This window comes from Pteropus medius, unplaced genomic scaffold (assembly GCF_902729225.1).
Source record: "Pteropus medius unplaced genomic scaffold, Ma_sr-lr_union100, whole genome shotgun sequence".
NCBI lineage: Eukaryota > Metazoa > Chordata > Mammalia > Chiroptera > Pteropodidae > Pteropus > Pteropus medius.
Genome location: NW_024351546.1, coordinates 1,100,554 through 1,118,166, shown reverse-complemented (window position 1 = coordinate 1,118,166; position 17,613 = coordinate 1,100,554). Strand labels below are relative to the sequence as shown.

The 17,613-nt window shown below is 39.2% G+C and overlaps 1 protein-coding gene across 1 annotated transcript in view; it reads left to right on the top strand.

Moving 5' to 3' along the window:
- Positions 1 to 14,132, top strand: part of TXNRD3 (thioredoxin reductase 3) — a 50,469-nt gene extending 36,337 nt beyond the window's left edge. Inside the window, exons 13-16 of the mRNA XM_039843597.1 lie at positions 2,135 to 2,242; positions 5,852 to 5,947; positions 9,538 to 9,672; positions 9,875 to 14,132. Of these exons, the coding sequence (XP_039699531.1) occupies positions 2,135 to 2,242; positions 5,852 to 5,947; positions 9,538 to 9,672; positions 9,875 to 9,937 (402 nt within the window). The 3' untranslated portion in view covers positions 9,938 to 14,132. The remainder of the gene's footprint in view (positions 1 to 2,134; positions 2,243 to 5,851; positions 5,948 to 9,537; positions 9,673 to 9,874) is intronic.
- The last annotated feature ends 3,481 nt before the right edge of the window (positions 14,133 to 17,613 follow it).

Below are 17,613 nucleotides of genomic sequence, written 5' to 3'. Positions count from 1 at the left end.
TTCTCTGATTGTGTTTGCATGATTTGGTTCAAGTGAAAAGTTTTTTGGGCATGTATTCTTATTCTTCATAAGGGCTGCTGTATGCAGCTTATTTCATTACCCCAGGTGCCTTATAAGATTGTGAATGAAGACCTTGTGCACACATAGAGGTGTTGGTAGATAAGAGGTGGCTGGGGATGGAGCTCTGCTGGCATTAATGAGTGGGGCCAGGAATGTTAAGTATACAAAGAATTATCCCATCCAAAATGCAATAACATTTTGAGGTGTATTAAAGCAGAGTAGTTGCCTAATGCTTTAAGAGGTTAGTCATGGTGGTCGTAGGATGGAGAGATTAGAGAGAGAAGTTAAAGGTACAGACTGGAAGGAAGGCTACAAATAGGGCAAGATGAACTCAAGTTCAAGTGGAGGAGATGATATAAGATGTGGAGAAAGTATTTTAGATGAAAGGGAGGAAAGTTGAGAAATTGCCCGTTGATTTTTCTTAATTGATATGAAACAGGACACAGGCATTTGTTGAAAACAAGGCTTCCACTGTAGGCCATGGGATATGGGGTCAGCTGCTGGTAAGTAAATGGATTGATGAGCATTTGAGGGACCAAGGGAAGTCAGAAAATACTAAGGCAGTCTACATGGTTATGTGACTTTCTCTAGCCATGTTGGAAAAAAAAACAAATCTTGGCTGACCCATGATTTGCGGTTAACAATTGCAAAATGAGATTACAGCACATTTTAAGTGAAAGACTCTAGGCTGATGTTTATTGTGCACAATCACCTCATTGACGCAGGGATACCTGGTGGTATTTCGATGTGTTCTCCTTTTGGGTAAAATGGAAACTCACTCAAACTAAGCAAATTGAGGGAGTTTCTTATAAAGAATCACATGAATGAGTAAGTCAAATCACACAGTGACTTTGAACAAGTACCATGCCAGGACTGGGCCTCACTGTGGTTAGAGCAGGGCTGGGTCTGGGGTCACAGCTGCTCTGGGGCCCTGCCACATGGGTGGGGCTTCACAGGGTGTCCTTTTAGACTAACTTGGATACAACTCTGCAGGCATGTTTCTTCCTGTCCCTCCCACTTTCACCTGGGGGATCCTTCCTTTGCTCCTAGTTCATTTTCCTGCAAAGAAAGGACTTGATTGACACAGCTCACCTTTTCCTGCATGGATTTCTAGCCAGCTTATGGATTACTTTGGGTTAGATGTTACCCCTGACCTAATCACCTGTAACTTGTTGGCAGAAGTTGAGGGGACATATATTACTGTGGCCAGTATCACCCCTTGAGGGGCTATAGATGGGCAGGCACAGAGACCTTCATCTCTGGTTATATTCTCCAGTGCTTTCTCTCCACACACAGTTTTAATGATGCTTCTGCCAACACATTTCAACTCTTCTCCACAGTCACAAACACACTCTCTCTAGGCAGGGATGCTACCTGTACTTGCTTTCCTATTGGCCGATGCATGGAGCTGCTGGAAGAGTGTGTGTAAGGTTCAGAGTCTGCAGTCTTCTTGTGCTGTGCACTCATGCCATGCCTCAGTCTGATAAGGCCTGTGAAAGGGGTTCCATCGTAACCATAGGACTCATGAGATCTGGCCCCTTTATTAGCCCCCCAGTGCACATATGTCATCTACCCTTGATGATCCAGGGCAGTCACTAATTCTCACATTGTTGAACTGCTTCTTTGCTCATCATCTCAGTGGCACCGTTAAATGAAATGACCAAGGGTGGTCTCAACTTCTAGTGATATAGTGTCATTTTTGGTCACTTGGTAGAGGTACTCCAAGAAAGTAGGGTCCAGAATTGTAGGGATGGAGAACACTTTAGAAACTGTCTACAGGGGCAGTGAAGTACACCACCTCCACCCCTAGAGCATGATTTTCAGACCAGAAGTGTGAGATTGGGGCTTTGAGAGAGCCAGTCCTGTTCATCAGTCACTGGTCAGCGTGTGATCTTTGCCGTGGAATCAGGGGCTCACCCTGTCTCCTTTAGTGTAATTTAGAATTCCCTGAAATGGTAATGTGTCACAATCACTTACATTTAACTGGACTTACCTATTTTCCTTTTATAAATGTATGTAATATAGATTTTATTTTAAAATGTCACAAAATAATAGCATGTAATTTATCTTTCAGTGTGATTATATTAATGTTCCAACTACAGTGTTTACTCCTCTGGAATATGGCTGTTGTGGATTATCTGAAGAGAAAGCTATTGATGTATATAAAAAAGAGAATCTGGAAGTAAGATTGTGTTTTGTTTACTTTTTAAGAATTTCTCTTTTAATCAACGTCCTCTCAGTCACTTTATTTTGTCATTTTGCTAGTTATTGTAATGGTTATATTGTAAGAAATCATCCTATTTTAGGAAAATTAGAAATTAAATAATTTAAATTCTGTTTCTATTGCAAACTAATAATAATACATTTGGAGAAAGAGAGAGGTATAATATATGCATTAAAACTTCTGTATAACAGGTAAGAAACATCTACCTGAGTAAGCTTATATAGGAAAGCACAAGTTAATATGAAATCTTTTGGGAATGATGGAATGTATCAAGGCCTTAGGAAGGAATAAGAACCAGGAATTGGAAAACCATATCAACTGTTCCTTTTACTTGCTTGGGGTTTATATGTATGCTTGTGTGTGTGCATGCAGTTCATTCTTCTGTTCCTGCAGACTTTATTTGTCCCTGGAATGCACATAGCAGTCAAAATATGACCTTTTTTTTTTTTTTTTTTTGCTCCCAAGCTTATCTGATAGTTCTGGTTTTATGAAGAACTGATTGCCTCACTGTTCTTCAGTCTCAATTCTAAATTATGTGAGAGGACCTTTGATTGGTCCTAGTTGGATCATCCATCCAATCACTTCCATTTGATACGATAGTATCCAGACTCATGACTCTGGGAGCCTACACTATTGATGGCCTGTAGGTGGGGAAGATGTCCAGTTCCCAGAGTTGTCCGCCTTTTGTGGGCTATGGGCTACAGACTCCCACAGAGATGTCCTCCACACATTTTTATTTCTACCTCTCCTTCTCCTTCCACCCCTGCCTCATTCAATCACAACAACCTTATAAATATTTCATTACATTTTGGTGGGTGGTTTGAGTGGCCTTTTTTTTTTTTTGCATACCCTCCCAATATAGGAGAGAAAGAGAGAAACAGAGTTGGAGGATTATTACTACTCGAGGTGTTAAGCAAAAGAGAATTGAAATCTCAAGTCCTCTCCCTTAAAGACATTTCAATTTATTATTGGGAATTCCTTTAAAACATAGTACTGAAATTACCTAGTTAAATGTTCTAATGACTTACTGAAACTCTTACTCTTCTGGTGTAGCAAAAATGTATGAGTAAAACTTTATAATGTTATTTTAAATGGTTTTCAATGAGACATTTATGTTTTAGAGAACATTGTTTGATCGGCATTGTAATTAACTCCTTGTGATAATGAGCCATCCGTTCTGCAGTGCTAAATTTCCACTTGGGTATTGGAGGATTGCTGGTAACAATTATGGATTTACCACTTTTAAAACTTTTTGAAATTAATGAGACATTAAAATAGAGAGTAAGGAAGAATATAGAAGGCCATACCCCAGTTAAAGGAATATCTTTATGTGAAAAAAGTTCCCCAAGTTTGTGGGATTTGTTTATCCTAAGGGTCACTGCAGATCAACTCACCAACTTTATATATTTATTTTTTGCATTTGACAGGATCAAAAAAATTTCATGTATTAGTATTTTTTAAAATTTTTGTTATAAAGACATTTGAGGAAGCCTCTCAAAAATATATATATGATATTTTTTAAATGAAGAAATCAAAGTAGAAAGAGAATGAGGGTATACAAATAAGGTGATGTTAGAAGGTTAACTTGTTGGCTCACAAAATGCTATAAAGTCCTATAGCCCAGGGGTCCCCCAACCCCTGGGTGGTGGATTGGTACAAGTCTGTGGCCTGTTAGGAACTGAGGCACACAGCAGGAAGTGAGCGGCATGTGAATGAGTGAAGCTTCATCTGTAATTGCAGCCACTCCACCATGCTAGCATCACTGCCTCAGCTCCACCTCAGATCATCAGGCATTGGATTCTCATAGGAACACTGGTCTCTGGTGCCAAAGAGATTGGGAACTGCTGCTATAGACTTGCTTTAGAATTAAGCTGAAAATTGAAATTAACTCTAAGCTTCCTACTACCTGACTAGAAAAGGGTGAATTGAGAGATATTTCTTTACATTCTTAAAAATAGGGCCTTTAGATATGGTGAATTATATTCTCAGACTACCCTTTTAGTAAATATGATAATGGCTTTTATAGAACTTTCTTATCCTCAGCTGCAGTCCCATGGCTTAATACCAAAGCACAGTATAATAAAAAATAAATCTTAAAGGGGCCAAAATAGGGTTGTGCTCTGGGGTGGCCTGACTTAATACAAAATTTTAGAGTACAGATATACCTCAGAAGTTTTGCAGGTTAAATTCCAGACCACTGCAGTAAAACGAGTATCACAATAAAGTGAATATTACAATAAAGCCAGTCACATGAATTTTTTGGTTTCCCAGTGCATATAAAAGTTATGTTTACACTATTTTAGTATATTTAATGTGCAATAGCATTTGTATCTCAGGGATTAGGGAGGCCCAAGGAGAGGAAGAGAGATGGGGGAACAGCTGGTCGGTATAGCAGTGAGAGCACATGCATTATTGATTGTTTGCCATCTTACATAGGTGCAGTTCATGGTGCCCTAAAACAATTACAATAGTAACATTAAAGGTCACTGATCACAGATCACCATGACAAATATAATAATAATGAAAAAGTTCGAAATATTGTGAGAAGTACCCAAATGTGACAGAAATATGAGCAAATGCTGTTGGAAAAATGGTGCTGACAGACTTGCTTCATGCAGGATTGCCACAAATCTTCATGTAAAAAATGCAGGATCTCTGAAGCACAGCACAATAATGAAGCAAAGCACAATAAACAAAATATGCCTGTACAGTTGGGCAAAATCATCTTGTTCCCATTGGCCAGCTTCACAAGAAAGTTTCTTACAGCATATTGCTAGCCTGGGAAAAGATCAGAATTCAAAATTTGAACTACCATTTCTACTGAAAGTGTATTACTTTTGCACCATTGTAAAGTCAGCAAGTCGTAAGCTGAACCATCGTAAGTTGGGGACCATCTGTAGTTTAGAATACATTTCTCATCCTGGCACCAAACATTAGTCCAGTGCCTTCTGAATGAAAGGATTAGGAGGGTCAACACTGGGAAAATGTAGCTGCAGCGAGCAGGTGGCGTGGGTGAGGCACATTGTGTTTTTTTCTGGTTCTTAGACAGTTGAGCCAGATTGAAGAGCCTGAGTGGTGCACTTGGGGTGCTGGAGTGAGGACTTTCAAGTAGCATAGGTAATGTTCTCAGTATCTTTAAATGGGTTGAACTCTGTTTCTTCTGCTTTTCCTAGATTTGGTTTGAAAATGAACCTTGTAGGCAGGTTGTAAACTTGTCAAAGGCAGAGTTAAGCCTTTATTTACCTTTTCAGCCCACACAGGGCCTAGTGCATTGCCTTGGATAATAGTACTCTGGAAATGAATTTCTAGAATTTGAAAATTGAATTTAGTTAATAGATTTTTTTTTGACTAACATCAGAGCAAAATGAAAGTTAACACTGTAGCTGGCATTTTAGGAACTCTGGTTCAGCTGCTCCCATCAGATACCTAAAGTTGGGATCATGGAACTTTATAAATTTCTGGAAGCTGTTGTAGAGATTATCACGTTTGTGTAGTTAAAAAGCATATTAAGGAGTGGTTTTCATATATACTAATCTTGGCCTCTTTATCTCTCTTCTTGTTTTCCAGGTATATCATACTTTATTCTGGCCTCTTGAGTGGACAGTAGCCGGCAGAGACAACAATACTTGCTATGCAAAGATAATTTGCAATAAACTTGACAATGTACGTAATATGATTAGAAGTTGAAATGCTATAATTTTAAAATGTACCTTTTATTCTAGTATTTGGGTTTTTATAATCTCTTTAAAGGTAGTTTTCAGGGCAAGATATAAATTCTTCAACCAATTAACCAGTTAATGTGTTTGCAGAAGTTGAACAAGTCATAGATTATAATTGAGACTTACCAATACCTTCTTGAAATAATCATTGAAACTTCTTTTCTCAGATCCGTCTAGATGATCTGTGAAAATTTTGATTATAACTAATAAAATGTGTGTCAAAAAGCCTATAGAAGGAGATACTTAAACAAAGTGAAAATTCTAGTTAATTAGCTAATTCCTAATGAACTCTTTCATTAAAGAAGAATCCGTGGGATGGAGAGCCCATTGTTGGTGGTTTCTGCCTTCCCCTTATTGAGGTGAGCATGAAGCTGATAACAGATACCCTGATTATCAGAGTTTAAAGCACAGCTTATTTATGACTTGTTTTATAAAGAACACTGAGTGTAGAAAGCCATGTTAGCAATTGGTTCCTCCTTTTTTAAGAGTTTGTAATCTCTCTGGGGAGATAAAACCTAAAATTAGATAAATATGAACAGCAACAGCTGACTTTATGTAAAGTTTACAGAGTAAGAGGCTTCCAGTCAAGATGCTGGAGTAGGTAAACACTGTGCTTGCCTCCTCTCACAACCACATCAAAATTACAACTAAACTACAAAACAGCCATCATTGGGGGTCACTTGAAGTCTAGCTGAACAGAGGTCCTATAACTGGGGACATAAGAGACTGGCAGGAGAAGCAGAGATGAGGAAGGCTGGTCCCATAACCCTGTATAGTAGTTGAGAATTGAGAGAGATATCTCAGCTACAGAGATACCTCTGGAAGACTGAGGGTTCCTAGCCCCACACCGGGCTCTCCAACCTAGGCTTCCAGTGCTGGGAAGAGAAGTTTCCACAACTTTTGTCTGTGAAAACCAGCGGAGATTGTGCCTGAGTGAGACAGAGGGCCTCTGGAGTCACAGACATTCCTCTTAAAGGGCCCACACACAGAATTGCTTGCTGATGGACTCACTCGCTCTGAGCTCCAGCACTGGGGCAGCCGCTTGAAAGGCACCAGAGACAAATGGAGAGGAACTGAGTTGTCTGGCTTCAGGGAGAGGGCTGGAGGGGCAGCTTTCTCCAAGATAGAAGTGCTGGCAGAATCCATTTTATCTTCGTTGAGCCCTTCCCCCTCCCAGTGTGCAGATGCAGGTAGCCACCATATCTGAGTCTTCATCAACCTGGCTAACATTGGTTCCCCTACCCCGCTGCCTTGGTGATTCCTTGATACCCTGCCCCACCCCACTTTCAGGCCCACTGAAGCCTTTTCCAGTGGCTTATCCATACAAACAGCCTGTCCTGGGTCATGCTGCAGAGTTTCCTAAAATCTCTCAAAAGTTTTCAAAACCCAAACAAGCAGCACGTGGACTTGGAGTGCCCCATACCTCTTACTGAATAACCCCAAGCCTGGTACTAGCAGCAGCCAGCCTCAGTTCGTGGCTTGGCCTCTCGAGGCACTTCCAAGCCTAGCACAGGTGGTGACCATCTGCACATTGCTTGGTGACTTGCCAAGTGGCCCCAAGCAGGGCACAGGCTGTGGCTGAACTTTGCCTGTGGCAAGGCCCCTCCGAGGAGTCTCTGGGGGCTGGCACACCCCATGGCCCACTTTTGACCTAACTAGAGCACTACCTGGGGCTCATTTGAAGATGACACACCCAAAGGCAGACTGGGCAGGCACCAGAGCCCTGCTAAAGTGAATTCTGTTATGTAGGGTCAGCCCCTCACTGTCCAGTTTTCACAATCAGCTCAAGGGTGAGGGCCTTCTCATTGATATGCAAACAGCAACCAAGGCTCAACTGTAATAGAAGGGTGCATACAACCCATACAAGGGACACACATGGAGCATCTGGCTCAGGTGACAAGGGAAGACTGGGCCCCCACAGAACACCTACTACGTAAGGCCATTCTACTAAGACTGAGAGACGTAGAAGTCCTACCTAATTCATAGAAACAAACAAGGAGGCAGCCAAAATGGGGAGACAAGGAAACATGGACCAAATGAAAGACTAGAACAAAGCTCCAGAAAAAAGTAAAATGGAGACAAGCAATCTACCAGATGCAGAGTTCAAAACACTGGTTATAAGGATGCTCAGTGAACTTAGGGGAAGAACTTTAATAAAGAGATAGAAAACAAATAGAACCAGTCAGAAATGATGAATACAATAACTGAAATAATGCATTAGGGGAATCAACAGTAGATAAAGCAGGGGATCAAATGAGCAATTAGAAGATAAGGTAGCAGAAAACACCCAATCAGAATAGCAACAAGTAGAAATCCAAAAAATGAGGATAGTGTAAGTAGACCTCTGGGACAACATCAAGCATACCAACATTCACATGGGGTACAAGGAGAAGAGAGAGTGAGGAGTTGAAAACCTATTTGAAGAAATAATGATGGAAACCTTCCCTAACCTGGGGAAGGAAATAGACATACAAGCCCAGGAAGCTCAGAAAGTCCCAAACAAGATGAACCCAAAGAGACACATTATCATTAAAATGCCAAAGGTTAAAAACAAAGAATCTTAAAAACAACAGAAAGGCAGTTAACAGTGGGGCTTCCTTAAGACTGTCAGCTGATTTCTCAATAGAAACTGCGAGCCAGAAGGTATTTGCATGAAATATTCAAAGTGAGGCAAAGCCAAGACCTAGAGCCAAGATTACCAAGCAAAGCTATCATTTAGAATGGAAGGACAGATAGCTTCCGAGACAGGAAAAAGCTGAAGAGAGTTCATCACCACTGAAGCAGGAATTACAAGAAATGTTAGAGGGATTGCTTGAAGAAGGAGAAAGAGGAATAAGAAGGAGGAAGAAGAAAAGATCAAAAATGTGAATTATAAAATGACAGTAACTACACTGTTGTACACTTTTACTATTTACTATTGAGGATCAAAACAGATACTAGGGTCTGATTAAAAACATTGGGAAAAGGACAGCCTAACTGCAGTGTAGCTTGGGAATATGCTGTAAATCTTGCTTCCTGTCTCAGTGGTCTGCTCATCACATGTGCCTCCCACCTCCCAGCATGCAATCTTAGGGAAAAAAGCACCCCTAGCATCCACTCCTTGATCACTGCTTTGTTGTTTTAGGAGCCAGGCAGCTTGCTTCCTGGGCAGGGAATCACTGCAATCCCAGTGAAACCCCATGCCTTAGAATTATTCCAGTGTTAGACTTTCATTTAGATTTCTATGTTACCAGTTAGCACTAGCTCAGCATAATTCAGAACTTTCCATCATACATACTATTGAGCTCCATGTAATGGGTAAATTGCTTATTTCTAGTGAATTTGAAGCAGATTACTTGATGTGTGTTTATTGGCTCATTTAACAAATTCTTACAGTGGCTCGGTTTCATTGCAATGCTCTCTGCTGAGTTCAAAGTTTTTTGTTGTTTTTTTGTAGTAGATGCTGTCATTTTGAACTGTGAACTTGAAATCCATAGATTCCTATTCAGGCCATTAACCTACTGTGCTTCCCTTTGTTTTGTTTCTGTGTTAAAGAATCTGGTAATAGGATTTCATATTCTTGGACCGAATGCCGGTGAGATTACCCAAGGATTTGCAGCTGCAATGAAATGTGGGCTCACGAAGCAGCTACTTGATGACACAATTGGAATTCATCCCACATGTGGTGAGGTACAGAAACAGGACATTTTTAAAATGGACTTCAATTGGTATAGTTTGAAAAACTATTATAATGCACATCATCAGAAAGTTTTTGTATTAGTAACTACTTTGTATGTTTTAAAGGAGAATAGATGTAATATTCAGAATGTGTTTTCTTAAAGCAATACTGAACATAAACATAAATTTGTTTTGTTTTCTTCCCTTCTAACAGATATTTACCACGTTGGAAATCACAAAATCATCGGGACTAGACATCTCCCAGAAAGGCTGCTGAGGCTAGAGCTGCTGCTGTCTAATCTCCCTTGTCTATTTCCATTTCTTTGAAAGATAAGAACGCTCAGAAAAAGTGAGATTGTGCTCAGGGCCATTGCTCTGTTTCTCAGGGCCCAGTGCAGGGCTTTCTTCATAGCACCCAGATGAGAATGTAGACAAGGAGACTGGCAGCAGTGGGCATCTGCTCAGCAGCCTCAGCTGACTGGGAGAGGCAGTTACACTGCTTCCTTGACGTCTTAGTTCGGAACCCTGTGTGAGGTGAGCTAAGACCAACACTCTTCCAAGTCAGAACTGAGTTTTCCTGAAAGACCTTTTAAACGTACAACTACCTTAAGTTATCTTTCTGGTTGCTAGTGTTTTTATTCCCTTGTTTTGTTGTTTCTGTGAAAATATTTCCTCAGTTATGAAACTCTAAAATGGCAGTCTTCCAGTGTGTGGGCATGGGATTCACGTGGTCACTGGTGAGTGGTATCCGTGGAGTAGCTGGCTGCAGAGGACTGGGGTGCATTCAACTTTCACAGTTGAAAGTTGCACACACTGAAAGAGTTTAGTTAGCTATTTTCTCCTTTGAGTACACTTTTACCCACAGTCAGAAGCCTGCGTCATGCTTCACACTCTCCTGGTTTCCTGATGGTAACCGCCTTGGAATTATTCTACCCTTAGTGTCTCTAAACTGAGCAGAATATCTCATATCAGAGAGAGATGCTTGAATTTCTTTTTCATGTTGATTTTCAGAATAATAAAAAGTTTTCAATATTGTATTATGTGAACTCTAATTTAAAACTTTAAAATGACTCAGTCCATAATCTAATTATAATCAAGTTCAGTAAATAGGTGATATTAGGAGATTCTATTTGAATTTACACACCTGTCAGCATCTAAAAGGCCCCTGTAGTGGGAGGCCTACCTAAGATTCTTAGAAAATCATGTTTTCCTGAGGAACACACCACATAGTAGCCCAGCTCAACGCTCTTTTAGATAGTACTTGCTCTCTTGAGCAGTACACACCAGCCATTAGCCCACTGCCATAGGATTAGATAGTTCTAGGGTTATAATTTCTAAGCATATGTTTTAAGAGAAAAATTTAAAGCCAATAAACAATTAGGGAACTCTGTTCGTAGAGGGACATATTGCTATCCTCTCTGGAGGCAAGGAGTGGTGTGGGGATGGGGACCCAAAGATAACTGACATAGGATCCCATTATTGATTTGCTATTTTATTAGGTAGAGAAAAATACAAATGTAACTGTGGAAAAAGTGAGGCAGAGTGTAGTAATTGCTATAATTGAGGTAGAAACAGTACGGTGAGAAACAGGAAGATATGTATTTCCATTGGATGTGGGGTAGGGGAGGAATAATTGAACTGAGTTTAATGGAAGCAGCTATATTTGAGCTGAATCATGAGGGATGAATAGGATTTCAAAGTTATGGAGAAGGCTCTGATACTTTCAACAAATTCAACTAAAATATTAGATAAAATAATTTTAAATTTTAAGATAAATAATTTTAGAAATAATTTTAATTTTAAAAACAGATAAAATAATTTTAAAACTTCAACTAAAATACTAGATAAAATAATTCTTGTATTGCTAAGCAGTACACATACACAACCAAGGGTTTCTAGAATCTCAAATGAAATGAAACCACGAACCCTGGGAGTCTTGGGTTTTGCTTTGCAATGAGCATGAGACAGTAAACGTAAAGCTCAGGCCTGCCTCAGGTAAAGTTTCTAATAGGACCTTTGTGTAAAGCTCAGACTCCAGTGGACTATACTCCTAGTAGAAGGATGAGTGAAAAGCACTCTGCCTTACGGAAAGAGACAGCAAAGATACTTTCTTGCCTTCTCACTGGCATGAGTGGAAGGAAAGAATCCATCCAAAGAATCTGTAACCACCGTCCAGGTTACAGATCATTGGAAAGGCTAGTTATCTCCCCTTAGCAAGGGAGAGAGAAGGCTTGGGTATAAACCTACCAGTATTTGGCTCCTTCACACCCTTCTGTCTCCCTTACCCCTCTCCCCCAACCAGTTCATATAATGGTGAGATAAACCTTGTATGCATCTAATAACATGCAGATGCATACAGATCTGCAAGGAAAAATTAACATCTTCCATTATAGTAGAGATCTTCATATACTTCACTAATTAGGTCAAACACAAAAAACAGTAAGGATGCAGATTTTAATAGCACAATTAACAGGCTCGATTTAATGCACTGATGAAGAAGACTATTTAACATGAATACTTACTCATTTCAAACACTCATGGAATGTTTATGAAATTTGCCAGGTGCTAGCTCAACAAATTTTTAAAAAACTGGTATATAGGGATGGGGCAAAGGCTTTTAGCTGTGGGACTAACACACTTAACAACCTAGAGACCTTAAGGTCCTTGCAGTATGATGGAATATGGAGTAGGGAGGTATTGTGAGGTGAGCGAGGGGTTAATGGGAGGCCAAGCTGGAAAGAGCCAGCTTAGAGCCAGGAACCAGTCACAAGAAACAGGGAATTATGGAAAGATCCTAGACTTTGAAGAACAGATTTGAGAATGCCTGGGTACCATGATTTACTAGATGTATGAAAAAATAAATTGCTTAACTTTTCTTAGTCTTCATTTAAGTGTAGACAGTGCCTGTTTCACAGACTTATAACAATTGAATACATTTATTGAGTTTCCAACATATAGCATATTGATGTAGAGTATCTTAGCTTCCATGATGATGAGTAGGGGCCTTATTTAAGGAAAGCTCTTATAGACACACAACAGGATAGCCAATAGATAGATAGGAGAACTACTGACAGATCAGTGCTTTGGCATACTTCACTGTGATAGGCAGCCTCCACCTTGGCCCTCAAGTTGGATTCTCCAGGTATGGGTAGTCACATTCTTGTGTAGTTCCCTCCTACAATGTACCAAGGTTGGTCTGTGTGACCAGTAGCATATGATGTAAGTGATGATTTGTCACTTCTAAGATTAGGTCATACAAGGATTGCAGCATAAGTTTTGGTCACTCTTATGCACACTCTGTTGGATCACTTGCTTTGGTAGAAGGCAGCTGCCATATCATGATGACTCTCAGGAAGCCCATGGAGAGGCCCAGATGGTGAGAACTTGGTCTCCAGCCAACAGCAATAAACAGGTCTGCCAGCACCTATGTGAAAGAACTTGGAAGTGAATAATTCCCTAGGCAAGCCTTTTCCTAGCCAGCAGCTTGACTACAATCTCGAGAGACTGTGAACCAGAAAAATCCAGTTAGGCCACTCCCAGAGTCCTGACTGTCAGAAACTCTGAGATAATAAATACTTATTTTTCAAACTATGAAGTTTTGGAGTAATTTGTTACACAGCAATAGGTAACTAATGTATTCACCAAGGAAAATTAAAATTAGCACAGATTTCATCAAATGACAAATGTCTTGGAGGACTTTTCTCCTAGGGCAGACAAACTCATACAGATTTGGGATTTTAACAAAAAGAGATTAGAGCTTAGACTTAGCTGAACTCCCTTCATTATTCCAGACAAGGAAACCTCAAGCAGGAAAGCTCAAGGGGCCTTAGTGGAGAGCTTCTTGAGTCCATGGTCTTGGGCTTTGGCTGTGGTTGGTCCCTGTTGAACTTTCTTGGAGCCTCCATGATTGTCAAAGGTGAAGAAAGATTACTTGAGAAACCATTCAACTTAGCAAGGGAGAGCAATACCTTGACAGTCTCTCATCTCAAATGAGAGAGAAGGGTATATAGAGTATTTGCGAGGCTCCAGTTAGTAAAGGGATGGTTATATGGCAAAGGTTAGTAAGTAGGTCTGGGCAGCAATTGGTCAGATTTTATAAACTAGTTGCTAAAACAATGTCAGTGGTCTTTAGAATTTGAGATATATGAGACCATATGAGTTCTTGTTACTGTAGTCATCTCTTATAACACATAGGTCTGAATGAGCTAGTGTTAAAACAGTTCAAGCTTTGATAATTTGTTGTATAATATGGTTTAGTACACTTTATATGTTTTTGAGTAATTGTACAGTGTTTCAAGTTGTGGTTTATTTTTCCCAATGGAGAACCATCCAGTGTGTTTAGGAAGGAAATGACAAGACTTTTAGGAATTTATTTAAGAAATTATCAAATATTCATTGAGACTTATGCTTCCATCCATGCTGGAATAACAAGGACTAGACTTAACATTACTCAGTAAACAAACTGGAGGAAATACAGAATGATTACATTGAGGCATGAACAGTGGACAGTGCAGGACTGATCCCTGAGAGAAGGGAAACAAATGAGGTGATTCCCTATGATTGCCCCAACTTTCTAGATGGAAGTAACTTTCAGACTACAAATATGAGGAAGAACCCAAACAGAGCATGACAGTTTTGCTAAGTTAAAATAAAGATTGGAGTTCAGTGAGTTTGAGGTAGGTGTATGTTGTGAGGAAGACACAGGTGGGAGCTATACAGAAGAGATCCAAAAATCTGCAGCAGTATGCTATTGAGTCTGCTGAATTCTAAGCCACACATTCTCAGAGTGAAATTCTAGAGGGTCAGGCAAAAAAATGACAGGCAGTAATAGGTGAACAATTGCCATAGGTCTCAGAAGATAGGGGAAAATTCTAACTGACCAGCAGAGCAATGTCCTCAGTAATCTCCCCAGAAATTAAATGCATACCACATAAGGAGTCATGCTTTAGTAGAAGAGTTGAACTATTCCTAGAGACAAGTCTACTGTAGACCCACCCTAATAAAGTCTAAAAATAGGTCTTAATGGGATCAAGATGACCCAGAAGTCACTACAAAAGAAAGCCAACCACTCATTAAAGGAAGACAAAACATTCAACAGTGTAACAACAATAATACCTAATATTCAATAAAAAATTACTAGACATGTTAAGAAGCAGGAAAATGTGATACATAAAAAACTGAATAGAAAGAGACTCAGAAATGACTACGTCATTGAAATAACACACAAGGATGTTACAGGGAAATATAAAAATAATGAATAAAATGGAAGATATTCAGAAGAATCAAAATAACTTGTGGAAATGAAAATACCCATTTCAGGAAGTCCCATGACCATTAGCTAGTTTGGTGATTTGCTGGAAAGACACGATTCAGCATAAAGCCATATTCATGCCTAAGATTTGTTACAATAAAAGAAAAAGTAAAGGAATGAAAAAAGTATATAGACAAATGTTAGGTCACATACAGATTTCCAGGTCTTTTGTCTCTGTGAGAGTCATATGAATACTTTTCAGCTGTGAATTGCAAAGAAACATGATATGTCTACACCCATGGAAGCCCACTATTCAAGTCTTGGAGTTCAGAGTTCTTAAAGGGAAGGGTCATACCTATGATGTGGACCAGAAGTATGACACCAAGTGCACATTATAAATCTTAATGTTTACTTTAAACACAGCGTGGTGCATCTTGAGCTGCTGCTTCAGACATATGTAATAATGTCATTAACAAGTAACTGTGTGAGTATTCCATGAATTTAGTTCTCAGAGCTGAGCCAAAGATCACTGTCCTGGCTATAGAGATAAGTAAAAATGAGTAAAATAGACTGACTTCATTAATTATTCACAGTACCAAAGAATATTTCATTGGATATAATCATCAACAGATTAGACACTATGGAAGAAAAAAGTAATGAATTAAAGACATGATAGAAACTATTCAAAGTGAAGGACAGAAAAGAGACTGGCAAGTAATAACAGACCCAACGAACTCTGGAACAATATCAAATTAACATGTATAATTAGAGTCCAAGAAAGGGAAAGGATGCAAGGGGCAAAACAATATTTGGAGAATTTTTAAACTTTGATGAAAACTATAAGCCCACAGATAGATCAAAGTCTTATAAACAGAAACTCTTACATTAAAGGCCTGTTAACCTCAGTTCTTTTTACCCAGTACATCACCCCTGGCCTGGAACAAAAAACTATAAGCCATATTAAAAGACAAAGTTTGAAAAGGTAGCACACATCAGAATCAGACTCAGATATGGCAGAGATGTTGGAATTACATCAAAAATTTAAAACAACCGATTAATATGCTAAGTGCTCTAATGGAAAAAGCGGACAATATGCACAAACAGATGGGTAAAATAAGCAGAGAGATGAAACAGAAACAGAAGGAAAGGCTAGAAATCAAAAAACAGTGTAACTGAAAAGAGGAATGCCTTTGATGAAATCAAGTAGAGTGGACATGGCCAAGAAAAGAATCAGTGAGGCTGAAGATGGGTTGATAGAAATGTCCCAAACTGAAATGCAAAGAGAAAAAAATAATGAAAAACAACATCCAAGTACTGTGGGACAATTTCAAAACATTTAATGTGTAATTTAATACCAGAAAGAAAAGAAAGTGAGAATGAAGCAAATAAGACACTTGAAGTAATAATGTCTGTGAACTTTCCAAAATTAGTTACTGACACTAAACCATAGATCCACAGAGCTCAGAGAACACCAAAGAAAGTAGATACCCCTCAAAACTACACCTAGGCATATATTCAAACTGTAGGAAATCAAAGACAAGGAGAAAATCTTGAAAGAAGCCAGAGAGAAGGAAAAACCTTATGTATAGAGGAACAAGGATTAGAATTACAGCAATCTTTTTATCAGAAACCATAAAAACAAGAAGAGAGTGAAGTGAAATATTTTAAGGAAAACCCACAAACCTAAAATTCCATATTGAAATTATCCTTCAAACGTGGAGAAATAAAGATTTCTTAGACAATGTGAACCGATATAGTGTTATTTGAAAGTGAAAAATCTCCAGGGCAGTCAATACATTTCAAAGAAGTATAATATGTGAAAAGAGCAAAGATGGAATATAAAATGTCAATTAAAACCAGAGAAAACAGAAAAAGGGGGAAAAGAAACTGCAACAAAAAAAGTTACAAATGATAGATATTAATCCAAGTATGTCAATAATCACTAGAAAATGTAAATGGTCTAAATACACTAAGTGTAATAAAATGACCATATTTTTTTTTTATGTTTGCCAATGACTCATAAGCCTCGCCCCTCTGTCTTTCCCTTCTGCCCATATCTGCAAAAGCTGATAAGAAGACCCAGGTGTTCTTTTTGTTGCCAGCAGGGAGTTCAAACTGTGAAAGCCCTAGACCATGGGTGGAATCCTCACCCCAGTCCACAACCTAATCACCACAAATTCTCCAATATCATTTCCTTTCCTTGCTTTCTCAAGCCATTTTTGTACCAGCTTTTGGGATCTGCCCAGCTCTCCCAGAAAACCACAGTATGTGAGTAATAAAGTTTTTATACCCTCTTGAACTGTGTTTGAGGTCATCAGTCTCAACAACCAAACCATCTTTTTGTTGAGTCCATCCTATCTGAAGTAGCCACTCTAACTGGTGCTGCAAGCAAGGGTGTCTAGACAGTGACTGCCACCACTAGGAGCTCTTTTCCTTTGGCTTGCTAACTGGCTTTGTTAACCACCTGGTAAGCATGTACTTGTAGTTGTTGCTTGCTGGTAAGCTTGAGCTTTGAGCTGTGCTGCTTTGTGCTACATTTGCTTAGTTTTCCTAGCCTCTGTTAAAAATTTAACTGACCTAGTTAGAAGTTTTGATAGTTGACATTTAAGTACAGGAGTGTGGGATTGAGACTCTTCTTAAAGTGGCTCTGGGTCAAGTGTCTTGATTTGGATCTGTGTTTCTCAGATTTAATCATATGTGTC